Below are 19,037 nucleotides of genomic sequence, written 5' to 3' on the forward strand. Positions count from 1 at the left end.
TATCAAATATTGCGAACTCTCTCGTAGCAACCACCTCTCCTCGATGACCCACCCTTGAAAGTATTTCTGAGAACGTAAAAATTATCGGTGTTAATAATTCCAGTATTCTTCTCTAAAAAGACAGCTATCTATTAAATACATTTACTTAAGACCTCCAAAATATCTTAATTTTGGTATCAGTCTAAAATATATCAAACATTAAATATGCAATTTAAGAACTGATTCTTCAGTGGAAATCTACTTTTTTTTTATGGAAAATGATTTTTATACGTTCTGAAGTATAAATTACTTCTGCTTTTGAATTATTCGCAATCAATTATATTTGTTTCAAAGTTGACAACTCAAGCTTATATGTTTATTCCATTTTAAAGTTTGTACATTTTAAGCAGTCAACTTCAGAAATAAAAATTATGCACTAAAAGCATTAAATTTAAAAACATAATTAAAAGTTATTGTAGATACAGCTGCGTTCTATTATTTGGGAAACCGAAAAAAAAAAGAAGACGTTAGGTGGTTAGTAATTAATAAGATGGTTGATTTATACTTTATTGTGTTCAGACTGTTTTAGAAAAAAAAAAAAAAAAAAGGGAGTAATAGTAGAGGAAAATTGAGTAGCTATACGCCATTGAATGAATATTTAATATGAGAGAGTGTTTTTGGAATTATTAAATAAAATTCATAATGTTAAGGTTCTAAAGATATTTCTCGGTCTTTAAATTTAAAATCTGTATTAAAATACTAATCGCTTGAAGTATTTAAAAAATCTGATGTGGACAGTACATATCACTTCCTTGTACGCCTGCCTTTTTCCTTGACTTCCTTCCTGTTTTACACATTTTTCTGCTGCATTTAATTTAAAGTTATAGCCTAGAATTTCATTAGAGATATATTTCTCATTCAATCTATTCAGTTCTTACTTTGCGGCAAGGCAAAAATACGAAAAGCTCAAAGCATCTTCATTAAAAATTGTGAAATACAGAAAAACATAAAACACCAAAAACAGTTAAAAATTTTTTACAATTAAAATTAGAGTTTCCATGCAACGAAGCAATTCAGCCATCGCTCATAAAGACAGATTTTTCGGTACTTCGTGACAAGGCAAAAATACATAAAAACTCAAAACATCTTCATTAAAAATTGTAAAATACATAAAAACATAAAACACTAAATACAGTAAAAAATAGTTTTTAGAATAGTTTATACTATAGTAAATAATTTATAATAATAAAAATAGTTTTTCTAAGCAAAAAACTTTAGAAATAAAATTAGAGTTTCTAGGCAAAAACAAGCAATTCGGCCAGCGGGTAGGAAGACAGATTTTTCGGTGCACAAAACTAAAAGTTTACTTTTGGTATCTCTCAGAAAAAGATACTGAAGTTGGTGCACAAATTGACTTAACTCACTATTTTACTAAGTTTCAAATTCAAACAAAAAACTTCGTTAAGCTTAGCAAAACGGACTATCTGCCTAAGAGAAGGGATGCCTTCGTGGAGGACTTTCTAAGGGAAACTGGCTCGTATACACGTTACACATGGGGAAAACCACGAAAACGCCTATGCAGCCTGCCCGTTCGCGGGATTCGAAACTCGGACCGAACTACCAGTGTTCAGCGACTTTACCGCTCGGCCGCTGGTGGGCTGCAAAACCTAAACGATTTTTAAATTGGTGATAATTCTACAACTAGTGCATCCAGATAAAGGCATAAAAACCTTAACTGGAACATAAGAACAACATAATTCAATCACTCTTAATTTTAAAACTGCACAATTTACCAACATACAAGGATAAAAGATTTGAACTCACCGTGCCGGGTAACAGAGTGGGTATACACACACACACATACACACATATATACATATATACATATATATATATATATATATATATATATACATATATATAGTAACCAAAATGGGAGGTGCACAACTACCTGTTATAACAGTCTTATATACAAAATTTGAAAATTCTGAGGATACTTTTTTTTTTTTTGAGTTACGTGACATACATACATACGTACGTTCATATGTACGTACGCACGTACTTACAGACGTCACGAAAAAAATACATTTTGAATCCATTTTACGATCCGCTTTTGGGGAAAAGAGTATTTTATTTTGCCCTTACATACAGATGTCAAGCAAAAACATTGTTAAATTGCATGGATATTTTCACTGAAATATGGAACCCGAAACTTTTCGCGATTGCAATATTTTCTTTAACTCGTACAAGGAATTAAAAATTGCATCTAGTTGCCATAAAGCCGGAGTTAAATTCAGGAATATCTCATAGATTAAAAATGTGAAAGTTGGTTTTCGGTAGGGATTAATAAAGAATTAAATTTGCAGACATTAATAGGTATGTATGGCCTAAAAATACAAAAAAAAAAAAAAAAAAAAAAAAAAAAAAAAAAAAAAAAACTAATGAAAATAAGATTTCTATTTAGTTAAAATGCGTTATAATAATTTGAGTAATTTTAAGTTTCAGAATTGCAACAGACACAAAACCGAGTTATGAAAATATTCTGAAGAATTCATGAAAACATGTGAGAAATTATGAAGTGAGATTTTGATTCGGAGGGTCATTAAGAAGATTTGTTTAAGAGAGTAATTCAGTGTAAATAAACTCACTGTAAAGATTTAAGTTAATCTGGATTCATTATAATAAATAAAGAATTATTACAGAAGAAATATTATTACAGAAGATAATATAATTATGATAGAAGAATAAATTAATTAAAAGGTTATAATTATGATAGAAATATCTATTAAATTATTCGAGTGAAGAATTAGATCAAGTTGCATAATAAATTCCAAACAGAAGAAAAGTCCATGCAAATGATAATAATAATAATAATAATAAAACTTTAATGATACCAAGAGATAAGTTGATATATCGCAATTGTTTCAGTACCGAACTTCAAAAGCATCGAAAAGTAAACTGACAATCACCGTCAGTCATGTTCTTTGAGACAACCACCCCCACAAAATTTCTAGAATCGTTGGTCATCGTCCTAGAGAGGGTTTACTGTATTAGCAATATGAAGGTAAGGGTAGTTGGTTTTCGGTAGGGATTAATAAAGAATTAAATTTGCAGACATTAATAGGTATGTATGGCCTAAAAGTACCAAAAAAAAAAAAAATACTAATGAAAACAAGACTTCTATTTAGTTAAAATGCGTTATAATAATTTGAGTAATTTTAAGTTTCAGAATTGCAGTACACCCCCGTGGTAATGTACTGAAATCTGTGCAGTTCAGAAGGTAGAAAGGAGACTATCAAGGTAATATAGTTGAAATTGGAAATTAGAACAGTTGCTTTGCAACATTCGTAATGTGTCATCTATCGTGTATTAGTGATAGAAATTACGCTGAAAAGCTACTTCTTCGAAGTTTACGCTTAACGAGTGAACCTTAGCATTAAATACAAAAATATCTCAGTCAAATAAAGTTCTCAAGGCTGTGATCTTTCTTAAAAAATCTGATGTGGACGCTACATGACTTTCTTGTACGGTTTAAAGCACATTTTTTTTTCTGCACTTCATTTAAACTTAGTTTCCTAGCATTATTCTAACCTGAATAATCGATTCTGAACGCAAGATGAAAATGACAATAAAAATTGCAAATTCTGAAATTAAACATCCCTATCAATTTTTGTTAAATGGAAGACAAAGTTCTTACAATTTTATTTTTTCATAACGAGTATAAAACTTTGACAGATATAAGTATAGGAAACGGGAGACCGCATTAAAAGTAGACTTCGCTGTTTTTCAGAAATCATTTTTTTAATGTGACATTACCAACAAATATTTCGTTATTTGGAAAACTTCTGTAATTGGAAATATAGGACTACGACCAAGTATTGCGAAAATAAAGGCTGGATGGGGATTTTAAAGTCGGATAAGGAGGTGGGTATATATATATATACATATATATATATAGATAGATATACGTTTGTTACTGCTGATTGTAATGGAAAAAGGTAGGTGCATAACTAGATGTTATGGCAGTTCCATATACAAAATTTTGACGCTTTGTGGTTAATTGTGTTTGTGTTATGCGAGATACATACTGTAGAGACATTAGGTTATTTGGAGGCAGGAAAGATGAAAAATGAGCAAACGTCTTCGTCGGGAATCGAACCACGGACCTCTGGAATACTGGGCCAGCGTGCAAAACTACTACACCACGAAGGCAGGCCAAGAAGATGGGAGAAATACCTTATAATACATACGTGTATAGAGACGTCACGAAAGCATACATTTTGAATACATTTTGAATACATTTTAAATCCCTTTTACAATCCGTTTTGGAAAACGAGTCTTTTATTCTGTGGGAACGTACAGACGTCACGCAAAAGAAAATCGTCCAAATGTATTCGGGAGGAGTCAAAATGAATATTTCCATTGAAATATGATACTCAAAACTTTTCGCAGTTACACTACTTTCTTTATTTCGTACAAGGAAGTGAAAATACAATTCACTTACCCATCAGGGAGTTGAGCAATTTCATTGTAAATGAAATGGATCATAAACCACTTCTAAAGTTACAGTAATGAAAAGGAATGTTTAAACTGTGTTAAGAAATTCATATCCTATATGGAGGAATGGTTAAGCGTTTTATTTAGCTTAGAGAAAGGAAAACAGTTAGGGAAGAAGGGAGCTCAGATAAGCCAAAGTTGGCTGGACAAGTTACTGGCTTGATCAGAGCCCGATTAAAACCATCTGGAGCGCTTAAACATAGGAGGCGAATCTTTAATGGGTTTGAGATTACCTAGTTTCAGAATTCATACTTACATGTTAGTTGCAGAAGATAAGCAAAAAATACTTAATTAATATACTAATAGTTATTGCATAGATATGGAAAAAGAATTTGATGCCATTTGATGAGCTTCTTGCTGGATCAAGATGAGAATTACAACCTGAAAACACCGTTTAAATTCTGTGACAGAACTAAATGAGTTATATCTGGATTTCCAGCTTTTGGTTTTTATCTGAACTAAATCATTAGCGTGGTAGGAGAAAGGGAGTACTTAGCAAGTTCCCGTATACATGGCCGTGGAAAGAGATATCACATTGGTTGAAGACTTAAAATTAGCTATTGAAAAGACATGGTACGCATCACTTTTAGGAACACTGAAAAACTTTACTCGCGACTCGCGCTACAGAACAGAACATTTATGAAATAAAAATAAATCAAAACAATTTTATTCTTGTAAGAATACTCGTAATGTTTTCTTTTCGTCTATCTACATTTCTGTGATATTTGATTCCCTTATTTTGACATAAAACATGTTCTAAACTTCTATTATGTTTTACGTTTTAATATAGATTATGCAAAACATATTGCCTCATTCAGTAAATCTCAGGGTCAGATTGGCGGAATTGTTTCTTGCATTTTATTTGCCTAGATCTTCAACGCGCCTAAATTTTTGAGTGATTTTATTATCATTGTTACTCTTTTGTGCTTTATAAACTAAAAAATGAGTATCACTGAAGAATGAGAATTGTTGCGTCAAATGCGTTAAAATCACACAGGCAAGTTCTTTACTAGGTACAGCTCTTTTCTTTTAAGAGGTATAAAATTAAATTTATTTACTCGATTTTTAAATAAACTTGTGATAACAGATATACCCAGCTTATATAACTGATGAAGAAATCTAGAACAGGTTCTTTACAATTAAGAAAAATTTAAAAGATATTTTCCGTCTGTATTTTTGTTTTTATTCTCATGTAAACAAACCTCACCAAAATTGTAATATTTTGAAGAATTTTATTTTAATTTAAGTATGAATCGAGTGGATAATTTAAATTTTTATACGTTATCTACATATGAACATATTATCATGGAGTATAAAATGGATGGAAATCTTTAATGCTATCTGTCACTTTTGATGAGCGGTTTAAATTTAATATAAATGAGCTGATATTACGTACTAGTTTTCGGTTTTTCGGCATTCTCTGTGTTTATCTCTAAGGGCTAAGAGGATGATAAATTACCTCTTTGTTTTCGGATTTCTCAGTCCCTGCAGGTGCTTCACCGTACTTTTCTGAGAGAGTGGCGAAATTCTTAAGCGGTGATATCTCATTGATAACTCCTTTCTCTCTCCTCCTCCTACCTTGCGAAGTACTGCTGCTCGAACAAGACGGAAATGAAGGCTTATTATATGAAGGGATATCATCTGCAAGAAGGAAATACAATTTTCAATCAAGTTCTTAACCAAGTAAACCTTAAAGTTCACTGAATTTGTGTAAGAATATTGCCCTTTATTCTTCTATTATGCGTATTTGTTAAAACCTAGCCTTGGATTACGTACTCCTGAATGTCTAGAATAAGACGGTATCTTAACTAATATCGTCGATAGAAACTAAGATCTCGACATTTTAGTTGTTTTCACGTACATGCATTTCGAATGCTATTTTTAGCCCAAATGTACTTTAGCCTAGAAGGGCTATCAGTTTCAAAACCGTATTTTGTGTTGAATCACTTCAAATGTCTGAATAACTTTTTAAGTTGTTGCCCCCAAATATTATCCCCCTGTTTTACAGTTAAAGAACTAAATAATGAACAATCTACATCAATGTATGCATGTTTCTCGCACTGTGAAAAAACAACGGTACCTAGAGTTATCAAATTTTGAATAGCATAGTCTTCCACTCGAACATGGGCACTTAGAAGCCCGAAATTTATTTTTATTGCCTATTTCATATTTTATAAAATTTTAGCGAATTTTTAATTAAAAGAACTTAACAGTATTAAAGCGAGCAGTGGCAACTTTGTAGGGAATAAAACATTTTTATCTCCCGTGCGCGAGACTGTCTACCGGAAATTCTAAAGATATGCTGTTTTTAAATATTTTTAGCACAATGTGGCATTACCCAAATGCTCTTTACCCAAATGCTGTCAAAATGTGTATGTATTTAAAAATAGAAAAGCTCGTTTGGGTATTATATAAAATCTGAAAGCTTTCAGAATTTTTTTACTTTTATTTGTTTTACTCTAAAAAGGAATGCTGTGCACATTCTACAAGCTAAATATATGAGAAATTATATGTAGAAGTCATAACTCGTTTTAGTTTTAAACCAAATCCATGCTAAACCTTTAAACGTGCTTTATATCTGCAAAATTGACTAGGTTTTGGCGTGGTGCCTACGATGTGTTTTTACATTCGTTATTTCGTCTATATTATTATTATTATTCTAAGCAGTTAACAATAAAAGTAAAATAATTTCACTATGTACAAAAACATCTTATTTACATTTCTAAGTATACTCATAATGGGTATCATTCTAAGTATACTCATAATTTCTAAGTATACTCATTATACACAAATGTTTGATTAGTTAGAAAGCACAGAACCAGTGAAATAGGGCGGCAATCGTAGGAATCAAAGATATTTCAGTTGCAAATGAGTGTAAACTAATTTAAACGAATTTGCTGTTGAAAAGAAATAAAAAATTATTAACCCTAACTTAATCCTAAATAGAACTAACAGAAATATTTTTTTATAAAATTTCTTCAAGTACCTTTCATATTAAGTAATATATATTACTGGAAAAGTGAAACATTATGTTCCACGTGTAAAAATTTTAACTTCATGTAATTTTTGACAAGCAGTGAATAATACAAGTAATGAAAATTTGTTTTATCTCTGACGAAATAATAGGGAAATCAATAAAAGTACGTAGACAACAAATTTTAAATGCATTAAAAAACATGGGAAGCATTGCATTTTTATTTTAATTACATGCATATCATTATATTCATATTGCCATTAAATTGTTTTAAACGAAAAGCTAAATGTATTCCATGCGGAACTAAGCCAACTGCATTATTAATGGTGATGATTCTTACCTCTCGGGTATAATACTTGCTAGTTGCAAGACATGAATCACTCTCTGAAAAAGATGTTATATATTACTATATACATTTTCTTATATTCTTAACTGTTATACGCCAATTTTCGAAGTTGTCTTAATTTCTTATTGCAGATTTCGCAGTCATCGTATATAAGTTGTCCTGCGTGAGCTAAAAAAATAGAATAATTTTATGTGCACGTTCGGGGAAATGTTTCCCTCTTTTCCTCAATTAAATTCAGGCTGCACAAGCTATTAAGAAAAAGTAAAATTCGAATTAAAGGCAGTTAAGTTGAATGCAGCTTTTCTTAATTTGGCGGGACGGCGGTACGGATAACTGAATATAATTTTAATAGTACCGAGCTAACAAAATGTTTTTGACAACAGCTATTATTTCTTAAAAATTTTGTTTTATATATATAGATATTTTTCTTATCAATAAAGCATTAATTAATGATATAAATCTTTGATCCTGAATCTGAAAGTTGATCATCTGCTATATGATGTATTCTTAAAACCTGTTATTTCTTTTAGAAGAAAACATTTGCAGACACAGACATAGCCATAGATTCAACATACACTTTTAGACAAAGAAAAAAAAAAAAAGACGCTCCTAGAAGATATGCTTTTATAAAGGGAGGAAGAGATCGTATCTAGATTATAAACCAGATTATAAATAAAAAGCTCTAGGAATTTTAAAGAAATCTGGTATAGCTCTCTTAACTACATATAAAAAAACAGAGAGTTTCATCTAAATTAATATTTTTTTGTTAAATCAAAGAAGTTATGCAGAATTTGCTAGGAAGATAAAACCTAATATGAAATGAACTGAAGAGAAGCAATGCACATAACAGTTTTAAAGTAACAACAAACAAAGAGCTCGGAAGAGCGGAAATCGAGGAAATTATTTCAACTTTTGCAGATGAAATAGAGTAATGATAGTCAGAATGTATGAAAACGAGTATAGAACCATTTCACAGTTATAGTTAATATAACTGAATCGCAGAAATTTAAATGTGAGTGCTTGAATCTGACGATAGTATTCGATTTTGCTTGATAAAAAAGCGTAAAACGTTAAAATATTATATTGAGAAACCATAGTGTCCCTTGAAATTATCAAGAGATGGCACAATTGACGGCCAACTAAAATATACTTATTCAGCTTTATTGTGGCTTTAATCTTTTTATCTTATAAGCATAAACTCTATTAAAATAGGTATATTAGTCTGCATGTTACATTTTTGAACTTGCATATCAATTATGTATCATAGTTGAAGCTTGCTAGGGCATCCTTCACACCACCCTGCTCCTTTTCCTCCAACAATAACGCATTTCTCGCGCTGTCTGTGTTATTTACGCACTTCCACGGAAACGAAGAATGTGATTTTCTCAAAGCAACGCTGTGAAACTTCATTAAATGACTTTTTCCAATAATAAGAAGCAACATGTCAATTTCAATATGTTCATAATTCAAGCAAGAGCCCGTGCTCAAAGCAAGTTGTGTACAACTTAATCGGCAAGTCACAGGTTGCCTATGTAACAGAAAGCGATGTGGCGGCCTCCTCACTAGATGCTGCTGTCACAGCAAAGATTCATTAAAGCTGTCACACACTACGCTGGATAAATTCCTGATGTGATGAGAACAATCTTGTTCTATCAAGGACCACTCTGCTGTAATTTCTACTGTCGAGACTGAACACGTTCCAGTACCCATTTCATCCACACAAATGCTATGGAAATAGAATCCCTCAGCTCGATATACCTTTTCTTAGAAATTCCTGAATTGTGCATTAATAATAAAGATGACGCATATTTCACCTTACTTGGCAGCTTTACTCGAAGAACTTTGTTGATTCGATACCAAAACTTACGGTTACTTACTGCCGAAACGCATGATATTCCTGATTTGGAGAAGACCGGATGGTTACAACATGGAACCTCATAAATGTGGCGACAGCGTTTTTAAAACATTTGCTTCAACATCATATCGGTGATCGAGTGGCCTAACTTTACCGAAATTATATGGACATCTAATATAATACCAATGGTTACTTTTCACTGGATTTGGGTAATGTCCCAGGCTATTAGAATAATTTTGATACATAAATTGACATAAGGGATAGTATCATAAGAAAAACCAACTAATATGCGTCATTTTGTTATTATTCATTATTTCTCCATCGTAGACGTTATATAGTGTGTTCTTCGTATCCTTAGAATGATTGGTGATTCAGAAAAGCAATGGACATATCAAACATTTGCAACTTTTAATGCATTGTATAATAATTTTTTCCGTATTAACAATAGCCTCTTGCTTCTCTTCCTGTACATCGCTTGTTATTTTTCCTGTACTATTATCTTACTATTCGAAAATAGATATCTATCTCATTTTTCTTTCTGCACGTATAATTCCAACGTCTTGTGCTGATTTCCATTACGCAGAATAGTGTGCCAATACGAAATTCTGGTGCTTGTGTTGAAAATATTCTGCGATAAAAGTTTTTATTTAGCTTCTTGCAATTTCATTGTTTATTGAAGCGTTAAAAAATGAAGCGTATCGTATTCTGAACCAAGATGTAAAATATGATTTATGTATTTTCCATCACTTTAAATAATACTATTTTTTATTCTGAAGATGATTCGTAAATTAAATTTTTAACATCTTAAATCCACAAATTAAAATTATTTTAATATTATTTTCTATGTAAAGGTGTCATATATGACTGTACCAATATTTCCCCCAAAAGCGTCTTTTTTTTAATCGTTAATGTCGTAAGTAACATTAACATAGCTAACATAGCATCTATTTGAGCAATTTTACGAATACTATATATATCATAGAAAAATAAATAAAGTAACGAGAGATATTTCTGTTATTTAAGGATGTGCATCATAAACTCAAAATGAAGTTCTATAAAAATATAGCTCATTTGCTTTGAATAGCAAGAGTTACTTTTAATTTTCCAGTGACGTCCTCATTATACAAACATATTATATTTCATTCACGTAGCTTGTTTGACAACAGATGTTCTATTGGAGCTACGGATGAGATGAGCGCGAATCGTTATCAAAAGCAGCTGCTCTCGTTATATTCTTTTTCGGCAATGTGTTTCTTTTCGTCACGAAAACCGCCCCTCAAAGCATACGGTGCATTAGAGAAGGAAATAAATGTTTATTCTTTGGATAGTATACTTGCCATTTTGCTTTTCATTGTTTTCTGGTTCTTTCCATTTTTGCTTCAATTGACAGTTTCTTGATGGAACAGTGCCACTGTTTCCGTCATTGCTGTACGAACTAGGAGGTCTTGAACAACGATTTCTCAGCGTAGTTTGAGCTCTACCTGTTTTTCACAATGTAATATAATTAATAATTCGTCAAAATGGAAGGACATTTTATACTTAAAATAACAAGAGACATTTTGCAAAAACTTTAAATTAAAAATTGAAAAAGAAGATATTTTCCCTAGATAATAAAAATGCATTAGATCTTGCAATTCAAATTATTGTAATAATCAACCTCTAATATTAATTTAAAAATCGAAAGAAGTTACTCATTTCAAGATAAATTTTAAAAAAATCTCCCATTTTCATGGAGTAAATTATTCAACACATTTTCAACCGTATATTTATATAACAGATATTTAGCATCAACAACTGAAGTTAGGACCGAAATGAAGATTTCGCATTGTATTTTTAAAGAATTAAATTCAGAGCATGTATTTGAATTATTTCTCTTCTTTTGCTATGACCAATAAGCAGTTTTCTCCTTTTAAAAGCAAAATGTGTCGAAAATGCAGCTGGAACGTTTTATTCGGGAGAGAGGGGCAGAGAAAAGAAAGAGAAAAAATTGAGAGTTCAGATTTTAACGGTCGCCCCAAAGGGCTCTTTTAAAGTTTAATATTGTTTTCAAGTAGAGATTATCAATAGAGATGGCCCAGGTGGAACAGGGAAACATTTTATAGAGATACTAGATAAATATACATTTAGAGTAACATGGAAACGTTATATATCATCTGCATATCTGAAAAGCTGAAAAGTGAAAAAAATACGTATTGTAATTCTATGAAAATATTTAATGTTTTTAATTATATATATCATGGATTAAATGCATTCTTATTGAAATAAATCAGTTTAAAATGAAAAAAAAATTCTTAAGAATTGCATCTGTTGCTTTTAAAGAGCTTTGTTTGTTAATCAGTAACTCTCAAATTAAATGTGAAAGATAAATATCTTATATTTTGCCGAATGGCAACAAATTCAAATGAAAAGTGAAACAACGTAAAACCGCTTTTCAGACTAATGTCCCTTTTGATTAAAAAAGATTTCATATAAATGATGATTCGTTCTATTAATCGTTTTAAAAGTATACGTCCATATTTTTAAATGATTACGTTTTATTTTAAAAAGAAAAATTCTTACAAGGTAACTGTCAGAAATTACAGATATTTAAGAAAGTTTTGTGAATGTAGTTTTTCTAAAGTTCAGTACATGGGTTTGGATTCACAGAATTTAAAACATTGTAAAATTATTGTATTGAACCAGAGCCTATTTTTGTAATGTATCCTGATTCTTCTATAGAATAATCGATTCTTATTATAAGAGGTTCGGATATAAGAAAGTGAAATAAAATCCTATTTCTGTTCTTTGAGGCTTCGGACCATTAAAAGTGTGGAAAAACTAATTTACAGAGATTTCAAGCAAGTTTTGTTTGTTTGTTGTTTTCACTTCTTTAAAACTTGGTTTTAAAATAAATTTTACTTGTTTTCACTTCTTTAAAACCTGCTTATGGTTAGTTGTTCGGTTAATTGATTAAAGTAAAGTAAACGAATATTGTTTATAAGGAGTAAATGGTTTCGTGGAGAACTTTCTAGGAAAAATTTGCGGGGTTTAATGTTTCACACAGGGAAAACCCTCTGATGCAGAAAGCGTGCGTCTAGATAAGTCTTTAATGGGACTATGATTTCATTAGATTCTTTTCATTAAATGTCTTTTTTCTATTTCATTTTCCTCAAGCAGAAATTTCATACCATATAATCACATTCTGTCAATAAAACATAAAATTCTGTCATTTGAGCAAAAAAAAACAATTAATCTCTTCGAACCTCTTGCTCAAGTTATTTTTCATTAAAGTTCATTCATTTAAATATTTCTGAACTTTTATCCCTTTTGAGCGAACTTCGATTACGAGAAACAATTTACCTTAATTGTTTCATGCTGAAAGTCGAATATATTTTGTTTTTAATTTTAAAAGTCTGAAAAGTTAGTAAGTTCATATAAAAAATTGGAACTGAATAACGTGTCAAAAGCTGCTGTAAGTTTAGTTGTAATGAAAGAAGATACTCTATGCTTAAGTTCTTTCTGAAAAAAAAAACACTAATACTGTAGAGTAGAATTAGAAATAAATTGATTTAAATGAAAAAAAAATTAAAATAAATCAAAATGGCAATTCAATACTGTTGTACTTCTCGTGGCAAAAAGCCCTATTTTTTATGCTCTTCAATATGTATTTTGCCCTGCAGTGTTAATTTAATTTAATTTATTTATTTTCTTTAATTTCGAGTTTTAGTCTGCAGTTTTATTTTTGATGCTCCAGGGAAAAATACAGGTTTAAGGACAGAAGATTTAGAGAGATATTTCTCCTATTGTTTCTAATACAGTATAAGTTAATGTTAAAATGTTCTAAAACGCTGCATATGATCTATCTAAAAATTAAAGGAATCATTTAATTTCTTAATTAACTGAAATGTGAAAGTACATAGCGAAAAAAAATTGGGACAGTTCTTATATCTCCTGCTCTACTGGGCCGATTAACGAAATTCAACTTGCGTTTTTCATGTCTCGAAAACGCGACTTAGGATATGTATTAGATTTATATATAACGTTGTTTAGTCACAAAATCGGACTTTTTCTGATATGACATGCTAATGTTTTTCCATATTTCGATTCTACGACTCAAATTATGCGAAACTGCCGAGTTTTGAAAAAATCGCACGGTTACTTTTTAAAATAATAGTTCTAAAAATTTCAGCTCCTCAATGTTAATTGAATTTGATATATATTTATTAATATCTCTTTTTTATAGAATTCGAAATTTAGGCTTAATCCGCACATTAAGCCTAAATATAATTCGCGCATTTTTTACGATTTATTTTTTAAATTTGGATTTTTAAATATTTTTTATAAAGCTTTAGAAAAAAATTTTTGTATTATAACCTATGAAATTTTTAACATCATCTTAAAGTAGATGTATTTTTAGGCACACTCGCAAAAAGTTTTTTCTTCGAGTTTTTTTATTCAAAGTTTCCTAAGATATACGAGAATTTACATTTTTGCGCGTTTTGAAATTTGGCATATTTAATATAAGCGATAATGAAGAAAATGTGGTTTACGCACTTTGATAAAATTATTTGAAAAACTAAACAATGGACTTTTTTTCCCTCTCGTGCATCAATGAAAAGAAAAGGAAAGTAAGAATGTTAGTATAAATTAAGAATTCTGTCAAGGATAGTTTATAGTTTAGTTTATAGTTATAATTCCGCCTTTAATATTTAGGCATAATTTGAGTCGTAGAATCGAAATATGAAAAAACATTGGCATGTCATTTCAGAAAAAGTCCGATTTTGTGTCAAAATACCTATATTATAACAACGCTATGTTTATAAATCTAATCCCAAGTCGCACGCACTTTCGAGACATAAAAACGCAATTTGAATTTCATCAATCGGTCTAGTAGAACGGGATATATAGAATTGTCTTTTTTTGTTTTTTCATTGTACATTTTGTTTGGAAGTAGATGATGCTTTAAAATTTTCTTTGCTTATGAATTTTTTATTATTTGACAGCCTAAGAAGGGCACAAGAAATATATATATATATAAAGACAGAAATAGACACAACCGCGCGGGGAGGAAAATCTCCAAAAGTTTGCTCATAATATGAAATGCTGCTAAACCCGAATGTTTAAACTCATTGCAAGCAAATACAGTTACTCCATAAACAATAATTTCACTCTTATATACTCAGTTCTCTTTATCAGATTCAAATCCTAAACAAAGGACTGGCTACATGGATGTTTTGAAGTCTTTTACCGTGTGTAATATGAATAAGAGCTACTTATTCTTAACAGAAGAAAGAATATAGAAAGTCCTATATTTGAAAAGGTGAAGCGATTTTCTAAAAAACCTGGTTTTTGATCAGAAATAACATTTAGGATATTAATTGTGGTGTCATAAAAATTGGGCGAATGAAAATGCTGCGTTTCTTTCTCAACTAGTTTTGAATTAGAAGAACTGAAAGAAAGCTTTTTAATGTGTAATCTATGGTTGTTAATTTTATATACATGTATGTATATATCTACATATACTACTGAAAAATTAAAGAATTTAAAAAATTCATAACTTTTTCGGCCTGTTCCCCGTTTTACTTCCTTGTGCTAAGTAAAGGGCGTATTGTAATCTCGAAAAATTCTGGCTACCATATTTCACCGAAAATATCTATTTTGATCGCTATCGAATGCAATTAAACGATGTTTTTGCGTGACATTTGTACGTAAGGACAGAATAAGCACTCTTTTTCCCAAAACGAATTATAAAACTAATTTAAAATGGGTTCAGAAGAGACTTTTCCATGGTGTTTGTACGTACGTATACCATAACTCTGTAGAGTTATTAGATTTGTTTTGAGGAGAGAAACAAAGAAAGAATCAGCAATGCCCTCCCTGAACTCAGGGTCTCCAGATTGCTGTCAATAGCATCTCGAAGACACGCGATAAAGAAGTTGAAAATTCCTTAGAATCTAAAACAACCTGCCTTATTTGAGAACAGAGGTCCAGATTTTAAATTTTAGGGCTAAAAATATATTCTAAAATTTAAAACCTCAGTTTATAGAAGACATAAAAGCTCAACAATATGAAGTTTATGTAAAATATGAGCTCTGATTGCTTTCGTGTTTTAAAAAAAAGTTTATTAACTTCAAAGGTGTGTGACATAAGTCATAGTCAAGGTATAAATTAAAAATCATTCTTTTAAAGAATAAAATATAGGCTTAAATAATGTAGAGTATTTTTGTTCTTTTATATGAAAGGGAATTTTATTTGTCTCCTTTGGGAATCATAGAACTCTTCGATGTAATCAGCATCAGTTTAAGGCTGGATTATATAATTTTACGTATTCAATATGTGGATTTAGAATACATTATTATACATAAAATTTTATAGAATGCGTATCAAAATTTTACTATAAATGTTAAAATAGGAATCATGTAAAGGAATCCATTTTTCTACGTACCAGCGTTGTACTCTGCAATGAAGAAATTGTTGCTGTACTCATTTGTGCATCCTCGAACGTTGTGATTTTCTTCAGAAGCCGATCCATTGCCTCCTATGCTAGAACTCTGATCCGTTATACTTATTCGATTGGAGTACAAGTCTTAAAATGAAAAGAAAACAAAAATATTACTAAGATTTCGAATAAAGTGTGCATATAATTATGGTTTGAGTAGAGAATATTTTTTTGTTTTTTCCAATGGCGGGCACTAGCTAATTTAGGCATTGGCCACTACTAAGGCCAACAAGTTCTGTGTGTCGTTAGAACATTGACGGATTTTTAAAATTTAGCATTTTGTAATAATAAAAACATACAAATACATACATTAAATACATATAATAAAAAGTATACATTAATTTATCAAAACACTAAATCCGTTAAGCTATATTAAAAAATGTCCAAATATTCATCAATTTTGATACCTGCTAAATTATAAGGCTATTTTTTAAGTAATTTTTAATCGTTATAAGAAATGAGCATCAGCACTATATTACATTTTTAATTTTATGGAATTTTACAGTTATGGATTCTCTTTCATTAGTCAGCATTTTCAGCCCTTAAATGAAAAATTAAGCTTTAAGGACAAGGAATATTAAAACTTTTAGTAGTTATCGTTGCAATTAGCTTTAAGGTATAGTTCAGTCATTCTTATAGCTAGCTGACAGTAAATTAGCGAAAAAAGGTTTTTTAATGAAACAAAATGTCTTGTTTTTAACTTCTTCTTGAGCTTTACAGCGTGCTACTGGCCAAGGCTGCCTCTTCAAGTTTTCACCATGTGACCCTCTCCAGCGCCACAGTTTCCCATCGATTTACCCCTAACAGTTTAATATTCTTTTCTACACTATCCAGCCATATAGTGAGTCATTTTCCTTTTCTTCGCTTCCCCTCTATTTTTGAGAAGGTTGTCTTTTTAGTAGGAAATGCATCATCATATCTATAAATATGACCTATCTATCTAATACGAGGTGCCTTTACTATTTTTGACAACCTCAGGTTCGTATATTTTCTATAGATTTCATGGTTATTTAATATTCTCCACAGTTCATTTTTCCTCCCATCGGTCCAAAAATCTTTCTTAGAGTTTTTCTTTCAAATATCAGCCACAAATCTTCATTTGTCTTGTCAGTGTCCATGTTATTTTAGTGTCATGTGTTAGTGTCCACATTTATTTAAATTACTATAAAATATCAATTATATGTAATCGTTAATATTGCTGCATATAATTAATAAATAAGACCAAGTAATAAAAGGTTTTATTCTCCATGATTTTTATCCGTCAATGAATCTAAAACTGTCGGAATCGGATTTCAGTAAGAGCATTTACAAGCTAGTTTTACAGTCAGTAAATTTTCATTTCATTTTAAAGTCAAAATTTATAAGAGAGAAATCATTAAGCTTAAATGTTTCAAGTATTTTTTTTTCTTGGATGGAATTACAAGACGAAATCTATGTAATCTAAGCTAAAAAGAAATATTTCATAGTCAAGAGCATTTTTTTAAAATTTAAAATGCCAAATTCCATTTGAGTGAATTTATTGCAGAGCTTTTATAATGTTACAAGTGACTTTTTTATTTCTAATAAATGTAGTGTTTAATGGAATTACAAGACGAAATCTATGTTAAGCATTGAAACATTTAATAGTCAAGAGCAATTTTTTAAATTTAAAATGTCAAATAATTTCTAAAATTCCATTTAAGTGAATTTATTGCGGAAATTTTATAATGTTACAAGTGACCTTTTTTTATTTCTAATTCAATTTTTAAACTATTGTTTAAAAAAATGTATTTTTCAAAAATTTTTAACATGGAGGTTAGATTTGTATCCACCGATCCTATGTAATCTAAGCGAAAAACATTCTACGTCAAACGTACGTAAACATTCTACGTAACATTCTACGTAAACATTCTACGTCAAAGTCACCTAAAGCGATTTATTGATTTAAACGTTATACTCACGATTCTTAAATTCTCTCACAGTGGTTCTGAACCAGGGTGATAACTGAAAGAAGGAATTGAATAGTATACTGGAGAGCCAAATGATGTATTTTAATAAGTAATTGCAGTTTTATTCTGAGAATGATGATTGCCAGCGAAGTCCCTACATGACATAGTGTTAATTTAAAAAGTATTATTTTTCAAATCAATGGTTGGAAAAATATATCTTCACCATTTGCACATATCGCACTTAATTAAGGCCATTAATGAATTCGTCCAGTAATTAATCGCTCAAATGAGCTACATAGAATCAAAAACACACGTTGTTATTACCATAAGGCAATGCATGTATATAACGATAATAATTACTTGTGATATTTGTTTGAAAGAAGTCATTAGAAAAATATAGTAAATATATATTAGTCACTCAAAGCTATCTTAAATACATTCTCAAAAATTTGACAAAGGGTATACAAATAAATAGAGAGAGGCATACAAAAATTAAAGCTATATTTTCCCAAGAATTACAAAGAAATCATATCAAATACCGTATTTTTGAGTTAAAATAATCATTTCATTTATAAGTATGTCTTGCACTTTTAAGGGAATATTAAAAGTATAAAAATATAAATATAATATAATGAATGGATATAACGACTCACAATTACTTACTCAAAACGAATTTAAATACAGCAATTCCTCGAAGTTCCACTTAAATTTTTTAGTCACGCTCATTTATATTTAATGAAAATTTTAATATGAATAGTATCCAATTTATGATAATTGCGTATGAGAAAAAAATTTTAATTCTCACAAGTGTATGTAATTTATATCGTAATTATGAAATTAACTGAACTTCTTGCGGCGTGAAAGTATCTGAATACTAAAGGAAATTGTGTATTAAAATTTGAACCGATATATATCTCATT

At 30.2% G+C, this 19,037-nt stretch overlaps 1 protein-coding gene across 1 annotated transcript in view; it reads right to left on the reverse strand.

Moving 5' to 3' along the window:
* Window positions 1–19,037, reverse strand: part of LOC118193989 (roundabout homolog 2-like) — a 331,360-nt gene that overhangs the window by 13,699 nt on the left and 298,624 nt on the right. The window contains exons 25-27 of the mRNA XM_035365162.2: window positions 16,136–16,276; window positions 11,049–11,192; window positions 5,996–6,177 (exon numbers count right to left, since the gene is read on the reverse strand). Of these exons, the coding sequence (XP_035221053.1) occupies window positions 5,996–6,177; window positions 11,049–11,192; window positions 16,136–16,276 (467 nt within the window). The remainder of the gene's footprint in view (window positions 1–5,995; window positions 6,178–11,048; window positions 11,193–16,135; window positions 16,277–19,037) is intronic.

This window comes from Stegodyphus dumicola, chromosome 6 (assembly GCF_044657685.1).
Source record: "Stegodyphus dumicola isolate Sdum_Otavi_A_Nest chromosome 6, ASM4465768v1".
NCBI lineage: Eukaryota > Metazoa > Arthropoda > Arachnida > Araneae > Eresidae > Stegodyphus > Stegodyphus dumicola.